The sequence below is a fragment of the Phoca vitulina genome, unplaced genomic scaffold (assembly GCF_004348235.1).
Source record: "Phoca vitulina isolate PV1807 unplaced genomic scaffold, GSC_HSeal_1.0 scaffold8, whole genome shotgun sequence".
In the NCBI taxonomy this organism is placed as follows: domain Eukaryota; kingdom Metazoa; phylum Chordata; class Mammalia; order Carnivora; family Phocidae; genus Phoca; species Phoca vitulina.
The window spans coordinates 45301851-45319394 of record NW_022589711.1 but is presented as its reverse complement, the minus strand read 5'-3'; the positions used below and the strand labels follow the sequence as shown (position 1 = coordinate 45319394).

The window sequence follows — 17544 nt, the reverse complement described above, 5'->3', positions numbered from 1 at the left end:
TGTTTTCTTACTACTTAGCTTAAAGAAGTCCCTTTACCATTTATTGTAGGGCTGGTTTAGTTGTGATGAATACCTTTAGCTTTTGCTTACATGGAAAACTCTCAATCTCTCCTTAAGTTCTGAATGATAACTTTGCTAGGCAGAGAATTTGGGTTGGAAGTTTTTTCCTTTCAGCACTTTGTATATGTCATGACAATCTTCTGGCATGTAAAGTTTCTACTGAAAAATCTGCTTATATAGCCTTCTGGCGTTTCCCTTGAACATAACAAGTTGTTTTTCTCTTGTTGCTTTTAGGATTCTCTCTTAATCCTTAACTCTTACCATTTTAATTATGATGTATCATGGTTTGGATCTCTTTGGGTTCATCTTATATGAAACTCTGGGCTTCCTGGACCTGGATATTCAGTTCCTTCCCCAGATTAGGGAAGTTTTCAGCTACTCTTCAAATCATTTTTCTTGCCCTTTCTCTCTCTCTTCTTTTGAGAGCCCTACAATGTGAATGTTATCCCCCTTGATTTGTCTTTAGGGTCCCCTAAGATATATCTTCACTTTTCTTAATTTTTTCCTTTTTTTTAAAAACCACATTTGTAAAGGTTCTGTGTCAACTGGGAAAAGTGTTAATTATTACAAGATATTTTGGAAGTAGCCAGATAAAGTGCCAGAACATAGAGACATATCTGCTAATTTTTTTCTTGAATTCACATTCTCAGAACTGTTTCTAAAATTAGAATTCTAATTAATTTCTTATCTTCTCTCTTTTCAAAAGACTGTTTGTTTTCAGGTTATATCCTTCCTAATTTTTTGTTTCTTGAAAGAAGTGATGTGGGGGTGCCTGGGTGGCTCAGTTGGTTAAGCATCTGACTCTTGATTTAGGCTCAGGTCATGATCTCAGGGTCATGTGATAAGCCCTGTGTTGGGCTCCACACTCAGCAGGGAGTCTGCATGGGATTCTCTCTCTCCCTCTCCATCTGCCGCTCCCTCCCTCCCTCCCCACCGTAAGATAAATCTTTTAAAAAAATTGATTATGGTAGTATTTGGCATTTAGTTAAAAATAGGCACTTGACAAAATAAACAAGTATATCAACTCCCTACCCTTTTAAAATTGTGGATATTTCTTAGCCCTTGAGATTAAGTTGTCTGGGAACCAATGCATTGTTAATTACCTGATTCAGATTGGAGTTTGGGGATTTTTTTTCCCTTTCTACTATCTACTCCCATTACCAAGTCCCACCAGTTCTTCATCTGAGTGATTCTCAGCTACATTCTTTCTTTCCTGTGTTCTCAGGTCTCATAATGTGCAGGCCATTATCACACCACACTTAACTGCTGGAGCTCCTTTGCTATTCTTCCTGCCCTTGATTCCTATGTGCCTCAAACCTTCCACAGCCTCATAACATTCATCAGTTACATCACCTTTTTTCTTTTAATTTTTACTCTTGAAGTACAGTTGATATACAGTGTCATATTAATTTTAGGTACATAACATAGTTATTCAACAATTCTGTATATTATGCAGTGCTCACCCCAGTGAGTCTGGTTACCATCTGTCACCATACAACTTTTTTTTTTTTTTTGGCCAACTAGGGAGATGCCTTTGGGCTTCAGTTTCTTTCTTTTAATGTGTAAAGTAGTTTTATTTAAGTATTATTAACATATAGTATTATGTTAATTTCAAGTGTACAATATGATGTTTCAACAATTCTATTCATTCTTACCATTTTAATTATGATGTATCATGGTGTGGATCTCTTTGGGTTCATCTTATATGAAACTCTGGGCTTCCTGGACCTGGATGTTCAGTTCCTTCCCCAGATTAGGGAAGTTTTCAGCTATTCTGAAATCATAATTGTACTCTCAATCCCCTTCACCTGTTATACTCATTCCCCCACTGCCTCCCCTCTGGCAACCACCAGTTCTGTATAGTTAAGAGTCTGTTTTTTTGTTTTTGTCTCTTTTTTTCTTTGTTTGTTTTGTTTCTTAAATTCCGCATATGAGTAAAATCATATGGTATTTGTCTTTCTCTGACTGACTTATTTTGCTTAGCATAATACTCTCTGGATCCATCAGTGTTGTTGCAAATGGCAAGATGTCATTCGTTTTTATGGCTGGGTAATATTCCACTGTGTATATATAACATATCTTCTGTATCCATTCGTCAGTCATGGACACTTAGGTTGCTTCCATATCTTGGCTATTGTAAATAGTGCTGCAATAAACACAGGGGGTGTATATATGTTCTCCAATTAGTGTTTTTGTATTCTTTGGGTAAATACCCAGCAGTGGAATTACTGGATCGTATGGTAGTTCTTTTTTTAACTTTTTGAGGAAACTCCATACTATGTTCCACAGTGGCTGCACCAGCTTGCATTTACACCAACAGTGTACAAGGGTTCTTTTTTCTTGACATGCTTGTCAACACTTGTTATTTTTTATCCTTTTGATTGTAGCCATTCTGACAGGTGTGAGGTGATATCTCACGGGTTTTGATTTGCATTTCCTTGATGATTAGTGATGTTGAACATCTTTTTATGTGTCTGTTGGCCATCTGTATGTCCTGTCTGGAAAAATGTCTATTCCTGTCCTCTGCCCATTTTTTAACTGGATTATTTGGTTTTTTGGTGTTAAGATGTATAAGGTCTTTATATATTTTGGGTATTAACCCCTTATTGGATACATCATTTGCAAATATCTTCTATTCAGTGGATTGCTTTTTTTGTTTTGTTGATGGTTTCCTTGCTGGACAAAAGTTTTTTATTTTGGTGTATTCCCAATAGTTTTAATTTTGCTTTTGTTTCCCTTGCCAAAGAAGACACATCTAGAAAAATGTTTCTACCACAGATGTCAAAGAGATTACTGCCTATGTTTTCTTCTAGTGTTATGGCTTCAGGTCTCACATTTAGGTCTTTAACCCATTTTGAGTTTAATTTTGTATATGGTGTAAGAAAGTGATCTGGTTTTGTTGTTTGTGTGTAGCTGTCCAGTTTTCCCAGCACCATTTTTGAAGAGAGTTTTTCCCATTGTATCTTCTTGCTTGCTTAGATTATAGATTATACCAGAGATTATACCATACAACATTATTACAGTATTATTGACTATATTCCCTATGCTCTGCTTTTCATCTCCGTGACTTTATTTTATAACTGGAAGTTTGAACCTCTTCATCCCCTTTATCTGTTTCACTCATCTTAATTTTTTATTTTTATTTTGCTATTCTGTCTGGGCAAGTTCCATTGCTTTGTCTTCCAGCCTGCTGATGCATTCTTATACTTCATCCAGTCTGCTGTTGAACCCTTCCAATGTATTTTTCAAATTTCTGTTCAGTACTTTCTTATATTTTCTATATCTTTGCTTAAGTTCTCATTGTGTTCAACCAGTTTTCTACTGAGTTCACTGAGCATCTGTACGATAATTTCTTTGAACTTTTTATCAGGTTCGTTGCTTATCTGTGTTTCATTTAGTTCTTTTTCTGAGATTTTGTCATGTTCATTTCTTTGGAATGTATTACTCTGCCTCCTCATTTTGCCTAATTCTTTGTGTTTGTTTCTATGTATGAGGTAAGTCAGCTACCTCTCCCAGTCTTGAATGAGTGACCTTACATAGGAGATGGTACTATTTGGCCCAGAAATACAGTCTCCCAATCACCAAAACCAGGAGCTCAAGGGGTGTCCCCTTTGTGGGCTGTGTGCGCCCTCCTGTTGTGGCAGGGCCTGGGGCTGTGGTTGGTGGGCTATGCTGACACTTGGTTGGGCTGCAGGCTGTGTCCACAACTTCTGCAGGGTGTCTTTGGGCAGGGTGCTCTGCAGGGTGTTCCCACTGTTAATAGAATGTTAGAGGAATTCCAAAATAATGCCCACCAGCACCCACATTAGTAAGGTAGACTTGAATCACAAAAATTGCTCCCACTGGTGTCAGTTTCCAGGGAGAGTCCCTGTTGTTTCCGGCCTCTTCGGGCAGACGCTCTTAAGGTTAGCAAATGATTCTCCTTTATCTGTGGTCTATGTACTATTCAAGTTGGTGTTTTACACTGGTTTCTGGGTTGAGCGAGTCTGTGTGTGGGCCCTTTAAGAGCAGGTTTTCTGTTCCCTGCAGCTTTGTAGTCTTCCTCAAGGTGATCCCTATTGATTTTCAGAGCCTAGTGTTTTGGGGGCTCGTCTCTTCTGTGCAGGATCTAAAGATTTGGGTGCCAGGTGTAGAACTCAGGTACCTTTGATCCTCTGGGAAAAGTCCACACTTTTGATGTCCCTCCCAATTGTGACCCACCATAGCTGGGGTTTGTTTTATTCCCTAGCATGTCTGTGTTTCTGCTGCTATCCTTTTATTCTTTGTTGTGAAGGCTCTGTTCATTGAACTTTTGGGTACCTTTCAGAAAGAATTATTCCACAGCTAGTTGTAGGTTTGTTGTGTCTAGAGGAGGTGAGTTCAGGATCTTGTTACACTGCCGTCTTGAACCCAGCTCCTTAGATTACATCTTTACTGCAACCACCACCAGGGTTAAAGCAATGCCATATACAGGATGAATTAGAAGACAATTTAAAATAACCTAATTGGCCACTTGGATGGCCACTGAGATGGAAAGGAGATAGCAGTCTCACCCAAGACACTGGAAATAAAAACAGGGAAGACCGATGCCAGAAGTATTGGCAGGACTTGGAAACCAGTAGGACTTGTAGGTGAGGGGAAGGAAAGAACAGCTGAACTTGGGAGACTGGGAGGTTGATGATAACAGGCATAGCAGATATGAAGGAAGGAAAGGGGGAGTTTCTTGAAGAGGCATGCCATGTTTGAACTGCTGCTGGTACACCTAGATGGAGATGTCCAAAGGCAGTTTGCAATGTGGGCCTGAAGCATGAAGAGATCTAGGGTCACAGATTGGACTGGGAACATGCCTGTAATGAGGTCACCAAATGAGATAAGATGAAGTCTCACTGTGGAGCTTTGTAGGTTGAATGGATGTCTGCATTGAAGGGCCTGCCGGGTAAGAAGAGCCAACAAAGGCTCTTCTGACCCTGTGTTCTGTAGTCTGTGACAGTTTTGTTCTATAGAATATGGGACATGGGAGGTGGACAGCTACTGCTCTTACAAGTTTATGTGTTATAAAAGAGACATCTGGTAGATTACTGGGTAAGGTTTATTCCTTAGGAAATCTTCTACAGATACACAAACTAAAAAGGAACAAACAAACAAAAATAAATAAGAATGTACATTTTGTTAAATAACCAAGTTTAAAAATGGAATGTGTGTTATGGGAACTATATATTATTATTGCTCTTTACTAATTCTTTTTTCCCCCTTTTTTCTCTAGATTTTACATTGTGCAGTAGGTAAGTGTGGAATTCCCCCCTACTATGTACAGTGGGTTCTGCTTTTTTTAAAAGTCATAAATAATAGGTCAACTTGATTATGACTTAATATTGAGAAAACAAAGCTATTTAATCGTTGTATATAAAATTGCTTACATTGGCATGGCTTTTGGTTTCTTAAATGACAGGTACTACTTAGATGTTATCACTGAACCATTTATTAAATGTCACAGCTGTTTCACTGTGTCAATTTAAAGAGGCCCCTCTCATCTTGTTATAAGGGTGACAGAAGCACTAGCATATTCATTAAAATGTGACTTGGGGTCCTGATTCTGGGCTATGTATAAAGCCCTCTCTGTGATCACTTGAATATTACATGCTCTTTCCTTGTGTTTAAAATGGAGTACTACATATATTGCCTATCTCCCAGATGAATACTGAATGAAGGTAAGAGGGATTGGAAAAATCTAAGTATAAAGAGTTATATAAATGTAAGGGATTTCTACTAAAAGCAGATACAGTGTGTTTTCTTTTTGGGGGAAGGGGCAGGTCATCAAATTCGGCTTCAGAACTGAGGTATAGCTTCTTCTCTGGGGTGGGCTAGACCCTTCTAATCAAATCAAAATCAGTTCTGGAAAGTTGACAGATTCTGTAGAGTAAGCCCATGCTGGTTGCTGTGAGTTTGAACTTGTCTCTGAAAGGGAGGATTTACAGTTGACCTCAGGAAGCACCAAAGGTCTGAAAACTCCAGAATCATGCATCCAAACCATTTTGGTCCTGTCAACTTAATTCACAAATTAAGTGGGTACTTCCTGTATTCAGGGCACTGCGCTTGGCACTGTGGAGTTCAGAGATGAGGAGACTTAGTTCAGAAGGACACACAGGTGGACACACAGCAAGCTATCCCCTGTAGGTCTTGCAGGCTCACTCTGAAACCTGGCTCCATTAATTTTAAGGAACACAAAGCATCTTTGTTGTAAACAGCTGCACCTCAGCTAATTTTCTGCTAGGAAGAAGGTCTACAGTCGGGTTTCTCATGATTTGCAGAATTTTGTATGCTTGTGTCTATATTTATTTTAGGGGCGGCTGGGTAGAATTCAAAGCTTTCATTAGATTCCCACAGGAGTATGTGGTCCCCAAAAGCTTAAAAAACAATACTTTAGAACCTTTAAGCAAGAGATTTGAAAGGGGCTTGGTGGGGCGCCTGGGTGGCTTAGTCGTTAAGCGTCTGCCTTCGGCTCAGGTCATGATCCCAGGGTCCTGGGATCAAGCCCTGCATCGGGCTCCCTGCTCGGCAGGAAGCCTGCTTCTCCCTCTCCCACTCCCCCTGCTTGTGTTCCCTCTCTCACTGTGTCTCTCTCTGTCAAATAAATAAAATCTTTAAAAAAAAAAAAGAAAGGGGCTTGGGGTCTCATCTGCCACATGGTCTGCTTTCTCAGAGGTTATGGGACTTGGGCTGTGTCACATAGCCAGTAAAGGGGTTTTAGCTGATGTACCATTTCACACACGTTTCCTTTTTAATCCTTTATCTACAATTTTGAGATGAACAGTTTTGTCCTTAGATGGTTAAGTGAATTTTAAGCATAAGCTTGCAGATTAGGGGATACATTTGGCCAGAGAGTGTTCTGGAACCACTTCAGGCCTTTTCCACGTGATTGAACCCTGTGCCCCATTCTCCCCATTCTCTCCATTCTCTTAACCTTCAGCTGCCTTTAGATGCATGTTTTCTGAGCATGTGTGCTACATTTTAATTAATATTTCATTGTATTTTAATACTCCGATTCCCTTTATCTTAGAATATATTTTCATACCTCTTTGTAAAATTTCCGCCCCTAGAAATAAAGTTTCTGAGTATATGTATTCATTCATACCAGGAACATTACTGAATGCCTGGCAGGTGGGTGCCAGACATGGGGTTGGAAGTGAGAGTAGAAAGGTGAGCAGGCACAAGCTTGGGTTCAGGAAACCCCCAGTCAGATGGGCACCCTTCTGAGCTCCTCTGGAGGAGTGCGCTCCAGACTGGTGTTCATGTCACACTCTGATAGTTTGTGGACAAGTGTCCCCAGGGCCTAGTGTGGTACCTGACACATAGTAGATATTAAAAATTCCTTTTTAATTCCTCAAGAACCTTGCTCTGTCAGTGAATCTGTCTCCTGCATCCTCACTTTTTGTCATCCACCTTTTCCTTTTCACAGAATGCTCAGGGTACGCCATCCTAAAAATAATTTTTTAACCTAAGCTTTGACCCTACATTCCTCCCTTACCACTACTTAATTCCTTTCTGTCTCTTTTACCAGATTTACGGTGGACTCTTTCCCCTTCCACACTCCAATTAATACCTTAGGCCAGCAGTTGGATCTCCTTGTCCTAGTAAAATTACCCTTTGGTCTAAAATCAGCAACAGTTTCTGCTAAATTCTGAGGACATGTTTGGAACTTACTGGACTTCTTGACTACATGGGGCACCACTGATGACTCCCTCCATGAGGTCCTGCTCCTTTAGTTTCCATTATACTGAGCCGTTCTGGCTCTTTCTTGTCCTTTGTGGTTCTTTTCTTTCTTTGGGGGTTTTCTTTCTCTCCTTGACTCTTCATTGTGGGCATTCCGAAGGTCTGGCCTAACTCTTTGCTATTCTGACTGAATATGCCCTCTATAGGTGATCTCTTCCCTTCTCATGCTGTGAGATACTTGTGACACCCACTTTTTTAACTCCAAGCCACCCCTGCACCCCAGACTCCAGATCATCCCTTTACCTGCTGGCTGCTTCTGAATACGCACCTCCTTCTCAGTATGAGTCAGATTCCCAGACTTGTTCTGCCTCCCGTATTCTCATAGTCAGGGGCACCACCAGCCACCAGCCCATTAGTCACCTAACCTAGACCTAGAGCTCACTCATGGCTCCTCCTCCTCCCTAGCCCCCACTCCCATAGCCAGGTGGTATTCAGATTTTATCATTTCTGTTTCCTGCACATGTTTCAGATTGTCCTGTTTTTTCATCACTATTCAGGGCCTTAGTATGCCTCATCTAGACTCCCATATGGGTCTCCCTGAACTTCTAGGCTTATAATATTAACAGTAATAATAAGAGCCATCATTTATTGAGCATTTACTATGTTCCAGTGCTTTACATTCATTACCTCATTTACTTCCCATTTCACAGGTGACCGGACTGAAGCTTAGATTTTATTTTTTTCAAGGATTTTATTTATTTATTTTAATTTTTAATTTTTTTTTTTTAAAGATTTTATTTATTTATTTGACAGAGAGAGACACAGCGAGAGAGGGAACAGAAGCAGGGGGAGTTCGAGAGGGAGAAGCAGGCCTCCCGCGGAGCAGGGAGCCAGATGCGGGGCTCGATCCCAGGACCCTGGGATCATGACCTGAGCCGAAGGCAGACGCTTAACGCCTGAGCCACCCAGGTGCCCCTATTTATTTATTTTAGAGAGAGAACGCGAGTACAAGTCGGGGGAGGGACGGAGAGAGAGGGAAAAGCAGATTCCTCAATGAGCTCGATTCCAGGACCCTGAAATCATGACTTGGCCTGAAGTCAGACGCTTAACTGAATGAGCCACCCAGGCGGCCCCTTGGAAGGTTTTATATCTTGCCAAAGTTCACAGTTAATAAGCCCTAGAGCCAGGAATTGAACCTTTGGCTGTGTGACTCTAAACCCATGCTTCACATAGCCCTTGAGGGATTTAGTTAAAGAATAATTCTGAGCTGCTTGTTTTCCTGCTTAAAACCTTTCACTGGTTTCAACTTCTTCATGATTTGGACCCTGCTCACCTCCCCAGCCTTACCTGTGCCCTGCCTCTCATTCCATGCTTCAGCCACCCTGACCTTTCTGTGAGTCTCCCCTGTTACCGTACTACCGCCCTACTTCCTGCCTCTAGTCTGTGCCAGGCTCTGCTCTCTGTCTGGAATGAGCAGCCCACCCCCTTCGGCTGGCAACTCTTCACCATTCTTCCTCCAATAAACCTACCACGCACTGGCTAGATTAGGCACCATTCTTCACCTTTCTGTAATATCCTGCACTTCGCTGTTGTTATACTTTCTGCCGTGTATTATGGTCTATCACTGTACCTGTGTCCCCCACCAACACCACTGAATTTTTTGAGAAATGAGAACTATTTCTAATTGATTCTGTATCCCAGCATCTGACAATACAGGGCGCCTAGTGGGAGCTCATACTCTTACAAATTCTGGTGACATTTGTTTCAAAATGTTTTCAGTTCTTTTAAAAAATAAGAATAAACTGTTTCTAGCATTAGTTTAAAGACAGTGCCTTATTTTTTATTCATACAACTCAAGTTTATTTTTGGAATGCTGGTTTCTTTTCTTGTGACTTTGTGAAACTTTTCACTGTAAGAATTTGGTCTTTTAAAACTTGTTTTGGAGCCTTGAGTTTACAGACTGTTTAGTTTACCTACTGTTGATGAAAAGTCCAGACCTCTGTCACACCTGGCTTATTCATCAGCTGTGTGACTTCCAGGAAGTGACTCAATTTCTGTGTACCTTGTTTCTTCATCAACTAAAGGGGGATGATGCCCACCTCGTAGAGTTGTTGTGCAAATGAAAGGGGACATGCATGAGAAATACTTAGCATAGTGCCTAAAACATGGTAATGCTGAAAACTGCCCCCCAAAATGGGAGCTATGATTATTAACTAAAGCGACGTAATGTCACAGAATGTTAAAAGTTTGTCCCTAATGTAATGTTTAATATTTATATAAGTATAACTTTTCCGTATTCTTAGTTTTCTTAACTTATAATTTCTGTGTAAGTGAGTGCTTCAGGACCACTTATTCTTAGTTTGGGTTGGAGCTGCTTCTAGTTCACAGCTGTGACAATGCAAGTGGACAAAAATAGCTCCAGAAACAGTACCTTAAAATTCTGTATGAGGGGCTCGTTTCTGTGAGAAGTCAAGCCTTCTGTCCGTGCAAAAGGGTTCCCATGACCCAACTATTCCAAAGTCGGTGGTTTGTTCTCCATTGATAATGTAGAGATGAGAGTTCTGTTTTGGAGTTGGGGGAGTAATTTTGAACACGTATTGGGGATGTATTTTTTTTTTCTAAGTAAGATGTAATTGCCGTCTAACACTGTTTGTTTCAGGTATACAACATAATGATTTGATATATGTATACATTGCAAAACGATGACCACAATAAATTTAGTTCATGTCCGTCACCTCACATAGTTATACTTTTTTTTTCTTGTGATGAGAACTTTTAAGATGACTCTCTTAGTAACTTTCAAATATAAAATACAGTATTAACTATAGTTACCATGCTGTACATTACTTTTCCAGGACTTATTTATCTTCTAACTGGAAGTTTGCATCTCTTGACCACCATCACCCATTTCCTCCATCCCCACCCTCTGGCATCCACCAATCTGTCCTCTGTGAGTTTGGTTTGGGATTTCTTTTTTTCAGATTCCATATATGAGTGAGATAATGCAGTATTTGCTTTTCTCTGAGACAAGATTTCTTAAATACTGTGGTTGCAGCCCTCAACCCAAGATTGTAGTGCTTTATGTTTATGCAACATTTTTCTTTTTGGAAATGAGAATTTTTTTAAAAAAAAGACACTTTGAGGGGCGCCTGGGTGGCTCAGTCGTTAAGCTTCTGCCTTCGGTTCAGGTCATGATCCCAGGGTCCTGGGATCGAGCCCCACATAGGGCTCCCTACTCAGTGGGAAGCCTGTTTCTTCCTCTCCCACTCCCCCTGCTTGTGTTCCCTCTCTCGCTATATCTCTCTCTGTTAAATAAATAAAATCTTAAAAAAAAAACAAACTCTGAGACATGTCTTTCACAAGACCATAAAGAAGGGTTCTGGTTTCTTTATTCATGTGGCACAATTTGTATTGAAAGAAGTCATTACCTATTTTCCTATGTTGTGTTTCAGATTAGATGTAGAAGAGGTATATGGGATATGGGGTGGTTCTCAGCTAACTTTGGAGTATGGTTCTCCTTTGTTGGATTGGAAAGTAGAGGTAGAGGGACTAGAGCTGAAGATACTCTTGGTTAAGACGTGACATTGTGCATTCGGTGAACCTTTGTGTTGGAAATTATACTGTCAATATAAATAACTTCGGAAGTTCTCTTTTGATTAAGTGTAGAACAGGAACTCAGTCATAGCCCAGAGGGTATTATGTCTAAAGTTGAGTATTAACACTTTGATATCATCAACAGACAAGGACAGAAGCTCTTTTACTAAGATATTCTGGATTTGTGATTTCAAATATTTGTTGTATGTGCCAGCTTGCACTCCTTTCTCAAACGAATGACACCTTTTCTTTTATTTACTTATTTTTAAAAAGTGAATTTTAAGAAATTTGCAGTTGTATAAGTATTAGTAGGTAGGGTGTGGCTTTAAACCTGACTTTATTAGCTAATAAATGGTGCCAGGGAGGAAGAAGAGCAGCTACTGGGGAGATGAGCACCAGAAACTACATCTCCTACCAGAAATCTTTTCCCTTCCACCAATTAGAGTGAATTAAATCCTTGTTAAACTGTAACACTTTTGCCTCCCACTTTGAGAGGGTAGAAGGTCAAGCTTTTAGCAGTCATTTACAGTGCAGTATTGTGAGGGGAAACTATTATCACATATTATTAAAACCAGACCCAGACCCCTCCATGTTGTAGTGGAAGAGAACTCTGGAAGGAAAGCATCCTGGATGGAAGGGATAATTCCTCTGGATTCGCTTACCTGGGATTCCCATTCCATCCCTGCTCCTGCCCAGTCCTCAGGGGTATGGCTTTAAACAAAAACTGCTTTCTTTGGTTCCACTTAGGTTAGCTGACATTTTTTTTTTTTTTTTAAGATTTTTATTTATTTGAGAACGAGAGAGCGAGCACAAGCGGCGGTGGGGGGGGGGGGGGCGGAGACAGAGTTAGAAGGAGAAGCGGGCTCCCCACTGAGCAGGGAGCCCGACGCCATGGGGCTCGATCCCAGGACTCTGGGATCATGACCAGAGCTGAAGGCAGATGCTTAACCGACTGAGCCACCCAGGCGCCCCAAGTTGACCTTTTTTAAATGAACTTTACCAAATAGCAAAGAAGAGCAGAAAGGGAATGAGTATCAAAATACAAACAGTATAAAAATACCCATATCCCCAAAGTAGAAATTCTAGATCCTGACCTCTGCCTCCCCTTTTGTTGTTGGGAGCTGACACAGTCACAGTTTCTGTCTCTCTTCCACCCTGTTTTTAGTGTGCTCAACCCCGGGAATCCCCCCCCCCCCAGCCCATTTCTCTGACCCCCTCACAAAAGTGAATAAAAATGTTTCAGATTTAGATTCAGGTGCTGCTTTCTGCCTGGGGGCATGTTTAGTGGTGGTAATGGCAAAGGGAAGAAGGAGCCCTTAGAGGTGGGAAAATGGACCTAACCTTTCCCAGCAGGCTAACCTGTCTCCCCTGCCTAGACGCTTCTAAGGCTCCCCCTGGAGAGTTTCTGGGGAGCAGCGGGAGAATTAGAGACCTGGATAGGAGGTTGCCAAAGTCAACCTTCACATCTTTGCAGTTCTGCCTTCGTCACTTATTAGGTACAGTCATTTCCCAATGTCCTGACAACCAGAGCTCTGTGTGAAGACCATATGACCATGGTCAAACCATAATCTTTCCCACAGTCAGGCCCTTCACAACAGCCTCGCTTAGTCTCCTTCTGCCTTGGCTCTTCATTCATTCTATTGCCTCCTGATCAAATTTTGCCTCCTCCCCTCCAGAAAGGAAGCAAAGAGGAAGGACAGATAGTTTTAGCAGCTGCATCTTCTGTTCCTGGTACCCAAAGCTAAAACACTTGTTCTCTAAATAAACTTTGTGTTTTCGCACCTCCATAATTTTGTACGTGCAGTCTCTTTGCCTGGAACACCCAGCTCTGTCAGTTGTTCCTTGCTCTGTGTGAATGTACTGAGATGAAGGGAAGGGAGAAATAGAGCATGTTCATTAGGAGCCCAAAGTGCCTGAGCAGGGAAGGTGGGAGACTTATCCTGAGCCCACGCACACTGCTCGGCACCTGGCCAGCACTCAGGAAGCTGTAGCAGCTCCCCGCTGATGATCAGTGGGCAAAACTTGACCTCTGAGGGTTTCTGGGCCCCGTCAAGGTTCAGAAGGGAAAGCCATGAAGAGAGCCTAGATTGGGGAGTTTTACCCTCTGCCATCCTTGTAGGAACAGCTAGGGCTTTGGTTTGAATAGAAACCGGTTACTGAGATATTTAAAGTATCTTCTCTGTAAGATAATATTGTAGCGTCCGGTCCTTCAGAAACCAAGCTAAGGCAAACCAGGCCCTATTGGAAACGCTACTAGTTTTGTGACAAGTCAGATGTCCTCTGTCTAGACCTTAGTTTTCACATCTGAAAAACTAGGGGTTGGACTAGAGAACAGATTATCTCTAACGTTCCTTGTAACTTGATGTTCTGACGTTCCATGAAACTAATGTAGCTTCACAATTGAATTTCAGTTATCGGAGTAGTGATAGAAAAGGAGGATAGGCTAGATCTTTCAGTGTACCTGTGTATTAGTATTAGGAAACTATTTCAACAGTGCGCTGTTCCAAGTACTGTAGTTGCAGGAAATCTTTCCACTCGACGCATTTTGAAAGCCACATCTCAAAGCAGAATTGAAATAGGAGATGAGCACATGCTCATTTTCTATAGTACGCATTTACCCATAGTCATCACTAGATGGCGCCCTTGTATTAGTAAGGAGATTTTTCTCTTGGAAGTTACAGAACTTCTGGAGAACTTCTAATAAAAATAGATCGTGGGGCGCCTGGGTGGCTCAGTCGTTAAGTGTCTGCCTTTGGCTCAGGTCATGATCCTGGGGTCCTGGGATCGAGCCCCACATCGGGCTCTCTGCCCTGCTGGAGGCCTGCTTGTCCCCTTCCCACTCCCCCTCTTGTGTTCCCTCTCTCACTGTCTCTCTCTGTCAATAAATAAATAGAATCTTTATTAAAAAAATAGATTGTGGGGCGCCTGGGTGGCTCAATTGGTTAAGTGACTGCCTTCGGCTCAGGTCATTATCCTGGAGTCCCTGGATCGAGTCCCACATCAGGCTCCCTGCTCGGCAGGGAGTCTGCTTCTCCCTCTGACCCTCCCCCCTCTCATGTGCTCTCTCTCATTCTCTCTCTCAAATAAATAAATAAAATCTTTATATTTTTTTTAAAGATTTTATTTATTTATTTGACAGAGAGAGACACAGTGAGAGAGGGAACACAAGCAGGGGGAGTGGGAGAGGGAGAAGCAGACTCCCCGCTGAGCAGGGAGCCTGATGTGGGGCTCGATCCCAGGACCCTGGGATCATGACCTGAGCTGAAGGCAGACGCTTAACCGACTGAGCCACCCAGGCGCCCCATAAATAAAATCTTTAAAAAAAAAATAGATTGTAATGAATCAATAGCTAAAACTGAGGAATGATCAAGTTTACCAGAAAAAAAGAGAAAGGGATGTTTTTCTGTCAAGTCTGATGATTTGATCACTAATATCGGAAGTAATGAAAAACTGGAACTTTCTGCATTACCCTGAAGGAAATTATCTTATAAATATTTCTTTTTTTTTAAGGTACCAAAGTGTCTTTAAAATTAAAAATAAGCCTTATTTGCTTTATTAAAAGCCAGGCCAAAAAAAAAAAAAAATTTCTCAGAAGTTCTCTGGTGAGGGGCGCCTGGGTGGCTCAGTTGGTTAAGCGACTGCCTTCGGCTCAGGTCATGATCCTGGAGTCCCTGGATCGAGTCCCGCATCGGGCTCCCTGCTCGGCAGGGAGTCTGCTTCTCCCTCTGACCCTACCCCTCTCGTGTGCTCTCTCTCATTCTCTCTCAAATAAATAAATAAAATCTTAAAAAAAAAAAAAAAAAGTTCTCTGGTGAGATGGTTTGTGACAATCTGAAGTCAATAAACCTTTCATTTATGTTCTTAGCTTCAAAAGCAAACTTAGTTCAAGGAAGCTGGAAATACCATCTAGTGACTGAGTTGAGTAAATTCCATTGAGCCAAAAGGGGAAAGTTAGAGTTCTTTTTAGCAAAAGAATTATTTGATTTATGACTCACTGGCAGGAGTTGAACGGTTAAATAAATAATAAAGGGAGCAAGAATGCTTAGGAATATTTGTATGATAGTGGTATGTCTTTTTTTATAGCTCTGTACAGCTTTCCTGTGAGAGGATTGTTTTCCTCTCCATTCATAGCAAATGTCTTTCCAATAATTTTTTTCTGTATGTTCTTTTAATTAGCAGTCTGCATTTAAGATTTATCCATGTCTTTGTGTGGCTTGATAGCTCATTCCTTTTGATTTCTGAATAGTATTCCATTGTATGGATGTACAGGTTTGTTTATCCGTTCACTTATTGAAGGACATCTTGGTTGCTTCCAGTTTGGGATGATTATGAATAAAGATGCTGTAAATATTCACGTGCTGGTTTCATGTGGACAAAAAAAAATAATTTTGCATTTTCAAATCAGTAGAGTGTAAACCTGGTAGCAGAGTTGTTGGCTTGTGTCATAGGACTGTGTTTAACTTTGTAGGAATCTGCCAAATTGTCTTCCAGAGTGGCAGGACCACTTTGCATTCCCATCAGCAATGAAAGTGCCCATTGCTCTGCATCATTGCCAGCAATTAGTATTGTGGATTTTAGCTATTCCAATACCTGTGTAGTGGTATCTTTTGTTTTAACATTCATTTCTTGAATGACAGATGATGTTGCATATCTTTTCATATTATTTGCCATCTGTGTATATTTTTTGGTGAGGTATCTGTTCAGATCTTTTGCTCATTTTGTAATTGGGTCGTTTGTTTTCTTGTTGAGATTTAAGAATTCTTATTATAGGGGCGCCTGGGTGGCTCAGTCAGTTAAGCGTCTGCCTTCCACTCAGGTCATGATCCTCTGGTCCTGGGATCGAGCCCCATGTCAGGCTGTCTGCTCAGCAGGGAGCCTGCTTCTCCCTCTCCCTCTGCCTGCCGCTCCGCCTGCTTGTGCTCTGTCAGGTGAATAAATAAAATCTTCAAAAAAAAAAAAAAAAGACATTCTTATTATATTTTGGATACGTATGTAGATATATATTTAGCAAACATTTTCTCCCAGTCTGTGACTTTTCTTTTCATTCTCTTAATAGTGTCTTTCGCAAAGCACATGTTTTTAATTTTATCTATTTTTTTTTTAATTTTAAAGATTTTATTTATTTATTCGACAGAGGGACACCTGGGTGGCTCAGATGGTTGAGCGTCTGCCTTCGGCTCAGGTCGCGATCCCAGTGTCCTGGGATCGAGTCCCGCATCGGGCTCCCTGCTAGGCAGGGAGCCTGCTTCTCCCTCTGCCGCTGCCTCTCTCTATCTCTCTCTCTGACTCTCATGAATAAATAAATAAAACAAACAAACAAACAAAAAAAATATTTATTCGACAGAGAGACGGAGAGAGAGAGCAGGGTGAGCAGCAGGCAAAGGGAGAAGGAGAAGCAGGCTCTCCACTGAGCAGGGAGCCCGATGCAGGGCCCAAACCCAGGACCCTGGGACCATGACCTGAGCTGAAGGCAGGCGCCCAACCAACTGAGCCACCCAGGTGCCCCACAAGTTTTTAGTTTTAATAAAGTCTAGCTTAACTACTTTTTTGCTTTCATAGATCTTGCTTTTGTTGTTGTATCTAAAAAATCATCACCAAACCCAAGTTCATGGTTTTCTCCTATGTTTTCTTCATAGGTTTTCTCCTATGTTTTCTTCGAGACGTTTTATAGTTTTGTATTTTACAGATAGGTCTATGATCCATTTTGAGTTAATTTTTGTAAAAGACGTCCAGTCTATGTCTAGGTTCAGTTTTTTTGCATATGGATGTCCAGTTGTTTTAGTACTACTTATTGAAAAGATTATCCTTGCTCCACTGAATTATCTTTATGCTCTTGTCAAATATTAGTCGATTGTATTTGTGTTGGTCTATTTCTGGGCTCTCTATTGTATTCTGTTGATCTGCGTCTTATTGTTTTGCCTATAGCACACTGTCTTGATTATAGTAAGTCTCAAAATTCAGTAGTATAATTCCTCCAACTTTGTTCTTTTTTCACTATTGTATGGGTCTTTTACCTTTCTATATAAACTTTAGAATCAGTTTGTTAATGTCTACAAAATAGCTTCCTGAGAATTTGAATGAGATTGTGTTGAATCTGTAGATCAAGTTGGGAAGAACTGATATCTTAACAATATTGAGTCTTTCAGTTCACAAATAGGGAATAGCTCTTCATTTATTTAGCTCTTCTTTGATTTCTTTCAT

At 41.0% G+C, this 17544-nt stretch overlaps 1 protein-coding gene across 1 annotated transcript in view; it reads left to right on the top strand.

Moving 5' to 3' along the window:
* Positions 1-17544, top strand: part of HACD2 (3-hydroxyacyl-CoA dehydratase 2) — a 125088-nt gene that overhangs the window by 22765 nt on the left and 84779 nt on the right. Inside the window, exon 3 of the mRNA XM_032406710.1 lies at positions 5303-5321. Coding sequence (XP_032262601.1) covers positions 5303-5321 — 19 coding nt within the window. The remainder of the gene's footprint in view (positions 1-5302; positions 5322-17544) is intronic.